Source organism: Osmia bicornis, chromosome 3 (assembly GCF_907164935.1).
Source record: "Osmia bicornis bicornis chromosome 3, iOsmBic2.1, whole genome shotgun sequence".
Classification (NCBI taxonomy): Eukaryota; Metazoa; Arthropoda; class Insecta; order Hymenoptera; family Megachilidae; genus Osmia; species Osmia bicornis.
The window spans coordinates 1,598,338-1,608,758 of NC_060218.1; the positions used below are offsets into that span (position 1 = coordinate 1,598,338).

At 43.4% G+C, this 10,421-nt stretch overlaps 2 protein-coding genes across 3 annotated transcripts; both read right to left on the reverse strand.

Moving 5' to 3' along the window:
* Positions 1-11: 11 nt before the first annotated feature.
* On the reverse strand, positions 12-10,402 carry LOC114872677 (WW domain-binding protein 4). Of its 2 annotated transcripts, XM_029180133.2 has the most exons (7): positions 10,114-10,402; positions 1,462-1,669; positions 1,291-1,392; positions 1,158-1,199; positions 816-1,056; positions 301-646; positions 12-235 (listed from the first exon to the last, which is right to left on the reverse strand). In XM_029180133.2, coding segments are annotated over exons 1-7 (1,158 nt in total). In that variant the 5' UTR covers positions 10,116-10,402; the 3' UTR covers positions 12-18. The 2 variants fall into 2 exon arrangements, with proteins under 2 accessions (XP_029035966.1, XP_046141164.1); XM_046285208.1 differs by lacking the exon at positions 10,114-10,402 and having other exon boundaries at positions 1,291-1,388; positions 1,462-1,538.
* Positions 5,332-8,151, reverse strand: LOC114872680 (calmodulin-lysine N-methyltransferase). The gene is made up of 2 exons (XM_029180141.2): positions 7,095-8,151; positions 5,332-6,871 (listed from the first exon to the last, which is right to left on the reverse strand). The coding sequence occupies exons 1-2, from the start codon at positions 7,776-7,778 to the stop codon at positions 6,512-6,514; spliced, it is 1,044 nt and encodes a 347-aa protein (XP_029035974.1). The 5' UTR covers positions 7,779-8,151; the 3' UTR covers positions 5,332-6,511.
* Positions 10,403-10,421: the final 19 nt, after the last annotated feature.

Here is a 10,421-nt window from a genome sequence, read left to right on the forward strand (position 1 = left end):
CACGTTAGAAGAGAATTCTTAATCATCGTCTAATCGTTGTCGTACACTCTTATTGCCAATTTTTCGTTTTTTAAAGGTAGTCGGTCGCCTATCTTCGTCACTGTCTCCAGTGTCGATCTGCGTAATGGTTTTCTCTTTGAACGTTCTCTGGGAAACGGGTTGTTCCGTTTTCTCGAAGACAGGTAACTGCAGTTGCTTCTGTTGTGGCAACTGTAAATCCACCGGTTTCGTTTCTCTGAAAATAACAGCGTCTCAACACGGTTTCGACTTAATCAAAGTATCCACCCTTCGAATACTTACATCTTCCGAACGGTTCGCCAAGGACCGTAGGGATGTGACTTTTCAGGAATACTGTAGTCCCTTCTGTATGGTCGGCTTTCTTCTTCGATTGTTGCTGACGTTGTTATCGCGTTTTGATCGTCTTCGGTAGGTACCGAGCATGCTCGAACTGCGCTCGCTTTCCTTAATTCTTTCAGCCTCTCCCTTTCGGCATTGGCTCGTTTCTCCTCGAGAATTTCCGCGTTTGCAACTGCTTCTTCTATTTCCAATTGCTTCAACAATTCCTCTTGAATAGCTTGTTCTTTCGCTTCTTCTTCTTGCTCCGCGAACGTCATGTATCCCTCTTCAGGGGGTTCCCACACAGACTCTGATGCAAAGTAATATACGCATTGATAATGATGATGGTGATGATGATTGGAACGCGTCAAGTGAAACATGGGGTAGGCAGGAATCGAATTCGATATCCTTCAAGATCCTCTGTTACGAGGGTCTCAAGGTTACAACCTCATCCTAGATAGCACTAATAGTAAACCCACCGTTGGTTTCGATGTTCCAATAGTAAGTGTATCCTTCGGGACTTTGAGCCTCGTACCAAAGCTTGTGGACGGGTTTCGTGGGACGATCTTCTTCAACAATCTTTTTTCCTTTCCCTTTCCCTTTGCCCCCTTTGCCTTTTCCTTGGCCCTTGTTCTCGCTTTTTTGTTGATGCCTGGTATGATGCGTCGTCGTCGTGCTTCTCGACAGAATTGGATCGCACGGGTCGATTTCCTGAGAAAACTAAAACGTTTCGATGTATCTCGGAGAAATTCGATTTCCAAGCTTCTCTTCTCGAACGATTGCCGAACGATTCGTTTTCTTTCGTGGGCTAAAATTCTTACCTGTTGATTATTGGCTGTTGACGCGCGATTGAAATTCGCCGCCTGCAAGAAAGTTTCGCACGAAAAATGTTCATTTTGTATTCTGTTTGCAATCAACGTTTAGATGGTACAAATAACGCATTTAGATACACACATCTTTCTTGTCCGTTTTATTCATCTTTTCCTTGATGATTCTGTCAGCGGTCATGTCTCTCGTGTTGTTCTCCACATCTTTCAGGTAAGCTGCCATGGCTGCCTGAACGTACAATTATTTTGTAGAATACGAAAGAGAATATTAAAGAAAAAGTGAAAAGAAAAATCGTACGTTTTCCATCTTTTTAATATCATTTTCAATCTTTTTATTTTGCTTCGCCTGTTTCGCGCTATTCTTGTGTATCTCTTTAAGCCGTTTGCTAACATTCTCCTTGTGTTTCTTGCCACCTTCGTGAAAATCGATACTAGGTTTGTTGTCGGCGATCCAACATTTGCAGAAATCGCAGAACTTGCGACCTTGAGACTTCCAATAATCCGCCCTGGAACAAGATACAGAACAATTTTCACGATGGAAGTTTAAGATAAGAGTAGAGAAGGATGGAAAAGAAGGCGACGGTGTAGATTGTAGGAAATAGCTGCTTCCGTTTCACAACAACGCGGTTGCAGCAAGGCTCGCGTTACGTTCAATACATGATGCACCGCACGCGTGCACAGTTGACCTTTCGCGACTAGATATTCAACACCGATATTGTCCAGGTATTCTCTCTCTTTTCTATTCTGCAAACTGTTTTCGAAAAGCATTGTCGTTAATAACAATATCCCGCGTCGGGATAACTTGGAAGATCACGAGAACTAAGAAGAAACGACTAACAACAATTAGCCAGCAATTAAACAGAGACTTTATTGCCTCGAGAAATACTCGACCTTAGAACGATCGTCGCGACACGGCTACTAATTTTCAGCAAGATTCACCTCGAGTTCTTTTTAACGCGTTGATTGCCACGATGAAAATAAGGCGCGAATCTCTTCGCGAGGGATAGCCGTGATATCCGACCTGACGCGGAAGCTTAACGATGACATTTGTATTAATTGTTCGCGCTAGAAGGCGACGATTTCGTAAGGTTTGTTTGGCTGCCACGAATCGGTAGATGTTTCCATTGGGACCGCTCGTCGTGCACCCTGTAAATCACAACCGTCCCAACGATGCTGTGCTCTGTTAATAATAGAGCTTGTATTAAGAGCGATATCGTTCTATAAATAGTTAGAACAGAGATATTAAGCTAGTCGTTTGTAAAACGAGCAAAGAATGCACCATTAGCGTGTTTCGAGCGACTAGAGGAACAGCTAGAGTGTATAACGCGTTGACTGGTGTACGGGCCATCGATCAACAGGCTCTTACAAAACTCGTACATCACCTTCTCCAACATCGAATAATAAACTTCCCTACTGTGTTTGCTAAATAGTTTGTTGCTCCATAATCTAGGTACAATAATCGAGCTCGTTTGAACGCTGGAACAGCGGTGACACGACGGGAAAATCGTTTGATCGGGAACACGCGGTGCCGCATTTGCAAAACGAATGAAAATCCTGTGAATCGACAGTCGAAAGGTACAGCCTTTCCTGTCGGATCGAACGCGGCACGCGAATAGAAGCCTCGAATAATCATGTTCTCTCTAATAAGTCAGCCAACGCTGGTGTATATTTTTGTGCTCGCTTTTTGGCACGCGCCCGTTCGATTACGATACGCGTTTGCATTCGAACGCGATTGAAATCTCGTCGAGATCGTACGAGTAACCTTAAACGAGGAAATTATCGAGGGAAAATTATTATCGAACGTTTACGGGCAGAGAAATTGATTTGCACGGAACGATTGGAAAACGAGGAAAAAGCGTGAACGTTTCGCAAGAGTGGTCGTTTCGAGCGAATGTCAGACGCGAGCTCGTATCCACGTCGTGAAACTAGTCCGTTGCAGAGCAGAAATATCTTCGATAAATTTGCTAGCAGCCTAGCCAAGAACAATTGGCACCTACGAAATGTATCCCGTAGACGAGGCACGCCCTTAATTTTACGCAACCATTTATTTTTAGACGATAGAATGCACAGTGAAACGCGATTGCATCCGTTTCTTCGCGAACGCTATTAACAGCCTTTTAAAGCTTTTCTTATCTTTTTTTTATTTTTCAAACGTAAGAGGCTTTCGCGAGCTTTCTCGCCAGGGATACAGGCTCGATACCTATGGAACTGTTCTTATTTCCTTCGAAAATACATCGCGTCGCGTCGTTCCGAACGGACCTCTTTAGATTGTTTTATAGCTCTACGCTGGAATCGGGGGGAAAAAAGGTTCCTGGTTTGTTCTAATTTTACGTCGGAGGGTAGTAAACATCTTCCGGCGTTCGAAAGCCGCGTCATCGTAGAGAGGTGTTGTTAAACCTAACCAGAAAACTTCCTACGATGTTAGTTTGAAGCTTGCAGACAGCAGGGATGGGCAATCGAAGTAAACGCGATACATCGTGATGAGCAACCGTTTTACAACAGACCGCGGGTTGTTCATCCCTGCTCTACAACGTGCACTCTTCTTCTACATCGAACCACCTGACGCGGTGCTTTCCAAACGATGCTCTCGAAAAGAGCGCAAAGGGTTTCTTGCGATGGAACGGCGCTTTTTGCCTTTCCTCTAACCTCCGTTGAAACGGCACCCTCGATCAACGGTAATGTACTTTAGCTCGTTCGAGGCTACGACGAACAGGAACATCCCCCGATCGAAGGAGAAACGAGCGCGACAAGCGCGGCGCAAACCTTTCGCGAATCGAACTTTCAAGTAATAAAAACAAGCAGACACGCGTAAGAAATATCGCAAACATCGTTTAGCAACGGACACGAAGACCTTCAACTTCGTAGCAAGCCGCAGACGTAAAGTAATCGCTTAGACTTGATGGATTATCCCGTTGAAATAGTACGTACATAGGTATTTACAAGGGAAAAATCCAATGTCGGCAACCCTAGGGATAACCCACCGGGGGTCGTAACTGTCAACCAGTCTAAAATGTCCAACTATTTTGTGGCGACCAGCGAGGTTCTTGGCGAAGGTAAAGGGAAAAGGCCGTAAGAACTTTTTGGGACGTTCGAGCCGTCGCGTCGGGTCAAAGGGTTATAAAAGAGTAATTCATACCGTTTTGCCAACTCGGCAATTTCTATTTCAAGTAGACTTAGGCATACTTTTTGCTATCGAATTTATACTCGTAGCCGATGAAGAATGAATTTCAATTATCGCTGAATACCGAGACGCTTCGATGTTTGTTGTCGAAGAGAAAGCTGTTTTAAATTATCGATCGGTTAATTTTCTTAGCGGACTGTGTTGGTCTTGTCGAGCAGGAACGATATTTTCGGAGTATTTTCGCGGGAACATCTGCGTTTCTTTACTCGTCGAATAAAGTTCGACGATCCCGATCAACAAACGTCCGTCGAAATGCTTTTTACGTAGGTTCGTGCGTCCGTAGGATTCGTAACTTCCCCGAATCTTAGCGATAACACGGTAAATCGGTGAACAGTTTGAACAGGCGATCGATACACAATATCGGACGAAACGTGAGTAGCAGAGACGCGAAACAACGATCGTTATTTCTGGAAGATATTTCAGCGTCTGGTTTATGAGTTACGGGAGTTTAAACGGCACGATGCTGAGGTAAATTATTATTATTAACGCCTGGATCGCGTATTCGCGGCCGCGGCCGCGGCTTGCGGTAGTTCGGGCCGGGCTGTCGATCACCTCGCTCCTTGTTTCTAAACGTTTCAACATACGATATTATTGGAGGGAATAAGTAACAGGAAACAGGGGACAAAGAACTGTAACAACGTGGCTTGTTAAATACTGTTTAACGCGGCAACAGTGATTATTACCAGTTAATAATAGAACGAGAGTTCTTTTGAATCGATGAGAACGCGATACATGACCGTGTATTGCGTTTCTATATAGGGGAAGGTCGGTAAACACGTACCACGTATGTACTAATAATAAATTTCTAAAGGCTCGCGATGGACGTGCCTGCGATCCAAACGTTTCATTTTTCATCGACGATACGTCCAAAAAATCTTTCAACTTTCTCGTTATCCCTGACGCTGCAGACGTTGCAGACGCTGCAGGCCATGAAAACACCCTCGATGTGCCACGATCGATCATAAATCGCACGGCGAACAGTTGAAATTTTTAAGTAAAAATATTTTATTATTCTGTACGCTCTTTTTTTTCTTGCATATCTTACACGACGTAGTACAAATATACATTATTCTCTCTGTAAACTGTAAATCGTAAACTATAAACTGTAAACTGTTAAGGTATACTATAAGTAGATAAGGATGGAAATTTGGTAGCTTTGACTAGCGTCTTAACTAGATTGGTCCTTTAATAAGATAACAGCAAGGTCTGTGTCGAAAACGATAAACTTGCGAGGAAAAAGAAGACCTATGCTAAATAGGCACTTTGAGGTAATTAACAAGAGCATTTGCCCTTTCGTAACGCGAATCGTAGCACGCAAACTCAAAAACAAAACGAAGAAATAATAAATTAACGAGGAGAAAAGAGAAAAACGAATACGACAGGGAATCGTACGATTTACTTTGTAACGATTAGGCATAGTTTCGCATTTACTATCTCTTGCCAAGGCGTAGGAAAAGTCAGAGAAATAAAACTAGAGGAGATTTGTAAGGAAATACGTTCGAGTTTGCATCGATATCTCCTCTGCCCGATCAGCCGATATACATATCAGCAAAGTGTCATAGAGTCATATAATCATAGAGTGTCTTTTAACGATCACCGATGGCAATGATAAACGTATCTACCGTGAGAAAGATCTTTCGTCGTATTCGTAGAAAAATCCTTAGCGAAAGAATCTTTCTCCTTGGACCCTCGATAGGTAAGCTTAATCGATGTCTAATACTCTAACGAATTTACGATAAGAATCCAACGCGAACACCGTAATTCGACTAGAATCGGGAATTGATCGTTGTCGTTGTGTTACCTATAAGAGAAAGAAAAAAAAAAATGAATTCTGCGAAAACTAAAAGCGATGGAGTTGCGAGGATCGCGATCAATAATCTTCCAATTCTATCAGTCTAATATCAGGTACTTGGAATACTATCGTTCACGAGTCGCTTCGGTCAACGCGTACCGCGACCAATGGACAACTTAGTTTGCCGATCTTTCAACGATTGCACGATAAGGGAAAAAAGGGAAAAAAGACAGAGACAAGTCGATGGACGAACGAAAGGAATAAAGCGATAGGTAATCGGTGTGAAAAGGGAAAATAACGGGGTAAAAGGCGCACAGCCGTCTCGGTCGAACAGTTATCGAGAGCGATAGCGGTCGCGGTCGTAGTCGATACGGATCATCCGGGTGGCGTTTTCTTTTGCTTCGTCAGCTCTAGAAGGATGGGATAGTGAAGATCCGGACAATACTCCTGGCTATGCTCCAACAACTCCAGATGCATGGACCAAATGTTCGCGTCGTAACGGTCAATCTGTCGCGCGACGAAACCTCGTTTGACCGCTGCTTCCGCGAACTTTTGGAAGGTCGTGCCGCGTCTCGGTGCCATCAGCAACGCGACTCCGTCGTTCGTCAAACAGCCGTAGATCGTTTCCACCAAGTCCGAACGGGCCTCGTCGAAGAACAGACAATCCGCGCACAGGATCACGTCGTAAACATTTTCCAGAATTTTCCACGGATCCTTGCCGCTTCCGGTCCAGCTCTAAGTAAAAATTCAATTCAGAATCTCCGGAATATCTGTCTTCCTGGCTCTTTCAAAACGAGAAACGAACGTCTCGCTAGGATACGCGCTAGCCAATGCAATGTATCGAATCATAAAAAGGAAGCAAACGATTCGTTTCTCGTCATCGATCGAAGGATTGAAATGGTACTACTCGCGGTTGCGATATTCCAAGAGATCCTAATTCGCGAGAGAAGGAATTCACCTTGATTCGAAGGCCATTGGACGTTTTCGCCGACCTGGCTGCTCTGAACATCTTAGCCGTTTTAGCCCACTGAAGAACGCCGCAATCGACAAAATCGGCCATGCCGTTTCTAGCCACGATGCTGCGAACGTTGTTAACGCTGGTCGCATTACCGTCCGTCAACGTGACTTTCCTCGGATCGCAATACTTGGCGGCGATCACGCCAGCCAGGCAGCTCATACCGCCACCGAGTTCCAGTATTCTCGCGTCTTGACAGATTTGTCGGTTCTTCAATAGATAGTAGGCCAAGCATTCCTCCGACGGCCAGACGCATATGTTACCGGTATTGTTGAAGCCGATCAATTCGTTGGCGGTAAAGTTTTTCTTTATCCGACGTATCTGCACGGTGAACAGTTTGTTCTCCAAAACGGTGGAATACTCGTACCAGCTGGTGGAGTCTGGTTCGGTAGCCGGCTTCTCATTAACCATTAACAAACCGAAGCTGGTGAAACGACGAACCGACACCTCGTCCTCTGCCGAATCATCCTCCACGTTCATGGACACCTCGTCCTGCGATCCCATCAACGCCTTAGCCAGGATACGCCATCTTCTCTGTGCTGTACTCCTTTTTCTCGATAACTTCTCCTCCAACATCTCGCTCGTTCTTTTCTCGTCGTTGTAACGGGCAAAACTCTTCTCGGACATGTCCTTCGATTCCGACGCGTTCCATCGAACGAACGTTTCTCATCTACTTAGTGAAACGTAGAAATCTTCAAAGAGTAAGAACCTGTATCCTCGATACAGCCACGGTAGTTTCGCAAAGTCGCGCGACACGACGGATAGGAGAGCAGAGGACGATTCGTTTCATCGTAACGGGCAACGTCGAACCGCGAGGAAGTTACGGACATGCGTTGAAGTTTCTTTCTTTTCACGGAACGAGGGTAAGAAAAAAATAAACGAAAGCGGAAACAACCCCTGCGCGAACTCAGGAGCGGCTGTTCTCGCTTGGCTGACACGTGAAAACGGGAATGAACGGGAATGAACGAAAGAACGGTTCGAGACTAGAAGAGCGTGAAGCCAAGTTCTAACTCGCGCGCCGAGCGGCCGCGCCTCGCGCCTCGCGCCACGCGGATCTCGAGCGTTCGCCGCGTCTCATTCGCGCATGCGCGTCTCCTCCTATATCCCCTGTATCCTACCCGTTTCTCCCTAAGTACGCACATGCTTCTTCCCCTCTCTCTACTTACTACACGGTACTTCACCCTGCTATCCATCACCCCTTTCTATCTTTTTCCCTTAGTTTCGTTTCACTCTCCTCCACTTTGATTCATTTCTTCTCTATTCGATCGAACCGTGATGCTCTTGGTCTTCGAGTCCCCCCCTCCCCCCCTATTTTTTAAACCTATTTTTCCTCTCTCAGTCCTGGCAATTTTCCGAAAATCAGTTTCCAACGATGCGCCGTAATAATTAATAATATTAATTAAGAAAAAACAGTGAAAAAGGTGCAGCTAGTCGTTGCCAGTAAAAATGTTTTAAGGAAGCATACGTACAGACGCGAGTCGAGGTATGCATTTTCAATCCTATTATCGGCTGTTATTATTCTCAAATTCGATTACCATTCGATAAAAACAGTTCGACGAGAGGAAAAAATCAATAGAAATTTTTCTGTTTCCTGTCTATTCACTTTTTTTCTCGGAAACGTTTTTTCTGCCTCCTACGGCACATGACTGGGTGCAGTTCGCCGGCGAACGGAATAACATTCGTATTCTTGAAATCACAATTTCTTTATTTCTTCGAATCTTGTCTCGATCGGTCAATGCGAAAATCGCGAATTTTAGTGAAATCGAGAAAAATATTTACAAGAAAATTCCATCGTGTTAAAGGAATAGAAATAAACAGTTGCGGATTTTTGATTCGTGACACCGTGAAATCCGTAGTCAATCGTAAATGTGTTCGTCGCGATATCCAATTTATCTTAAACGAGCCAATCTCTAACAGTATTATTACGTAAAACGTGCAACTTAGCAGAATACTGCTGTTTTATGCATCGAAACTGAATTACAAGGTTCTTTTCTTTACGATGTAAAAAGCGGACAAGAGATTGTTCTTCGTGTTAGCTGGCTTTTGAATTATCGCAACTTGACGAGTCTATTTCCGCGTATTTCCTATGAACGCTATATCTATCATCGAACAATTGGCAACTGGCACCGAATTCTACACATGTATCGACGAGTACGCATCTAAAAAGTGCTTACGGTTATGCTTATGCAACTACGGAGAAGAGGAAGGGAAGGAGAAAGAAAAAGAAGAAAAAAATGTGAAACGAGGGTGCGTGAAAGGGGTTCGTATGTAATCTATTTCATATTGTTTGACACGATTAAAACCTAGCGGGAGCAATACTTGAGCTTCCGTCTGAAAGCGAAGCTGATAGCCTTTCCTTGCCAGAACGAATTGCGAACTATGCGATAAAATACTGGCAAATGGAACAATCGACCTTTCGATGCCTATTCTTTGGCTATTTCAAAGTAGATGATGCAGCGATCCGGAAGATAAACGAGTGAATGAGGACGATAAATTCAGAAGCAATTGTATTCTCGCGGAATCAACGAATTCTCGACGTTGTGATAATATGTGTATTTCGAAAATTATTAAAATATTGAAATTATTATCATATTATTATCATATTTTCATGGTGAAGCTTACTTTACGCTGATAAAGTAAATGACAACGTAAACTTAACCGAAATAAATCAAGCGAGCAACGAGGGGTTGCTTTCTCTTGTTAACGACATCAACCCCCACCCCTCTATCAAGAGAAAGCATCCGTGCTCGTCGCTATACACGGCGCTCGAGTGATGACAATGCACCTCGACTTGTAACTTGCAACAGTCACGAAACAATGCCATATCGCAAGCTGTCAGGGTAATAAACTGTCGATCAAAATGTCTTCACACCTTTTTTACGATGTAATCAGATGATATTACATTCTTATTAGCAAAGATATTTGTTTACAACAGAAAATATTCGATAATAATGATACTTACATATTTTAAAATTCGGAATGTCTCTGTTGCTTCTTCATCAATTATGATAAATGACACACAGTATATATTTTATTTGAAAATACACAATCTTTCTGTGGGTTGTTTGCTGAACTAACCTCAAAAGATTATGGACTTTCGTTCGAAATATTCATGCACTCGCGCGTTTCGTTAATATGTTATTCGTGTTATATATAATTGAGCAATTAATGGAATAATTAAAATCTGCATTTCAACATAAGAACTATATGAAATTAAATTTTAATTATATCGGACACAATACAACAATTCAACACGTAAAACCATAACAG

Coding starts and splice junctions, on each gene's coding strand:
- LOC114872680 (XM_029180141.2), bottom strand. CDS start 7,778: ATGTCCGAGAAGAGTTTTGCCCGTTACAACGACGAGAAAAGAACGAGC. Junction 6,872..7,094: donor CCAATGGCCTTCGAATCAAG/GTGAATTCCTTC, acceptor ATTTTTACTTAG/AGCTGGACCGGAAGCGGCAA.
- LOC114872677 (XM_029180133.2), bottom strand. Junction 1,393..1,461: donor ATATTAAAAAGATGGAAAAC/GTACGATTTTTC, acceptor TTGTACGTTCAG/GCAGCCATGGCAGCTTACCT. Junction 647..815: donor TTGGAACATCGAAACCAACG/GTGGGTTTACTA, acceptor ACTTTGCATCAG/AGTCTGTGTGGGAACCCCCT.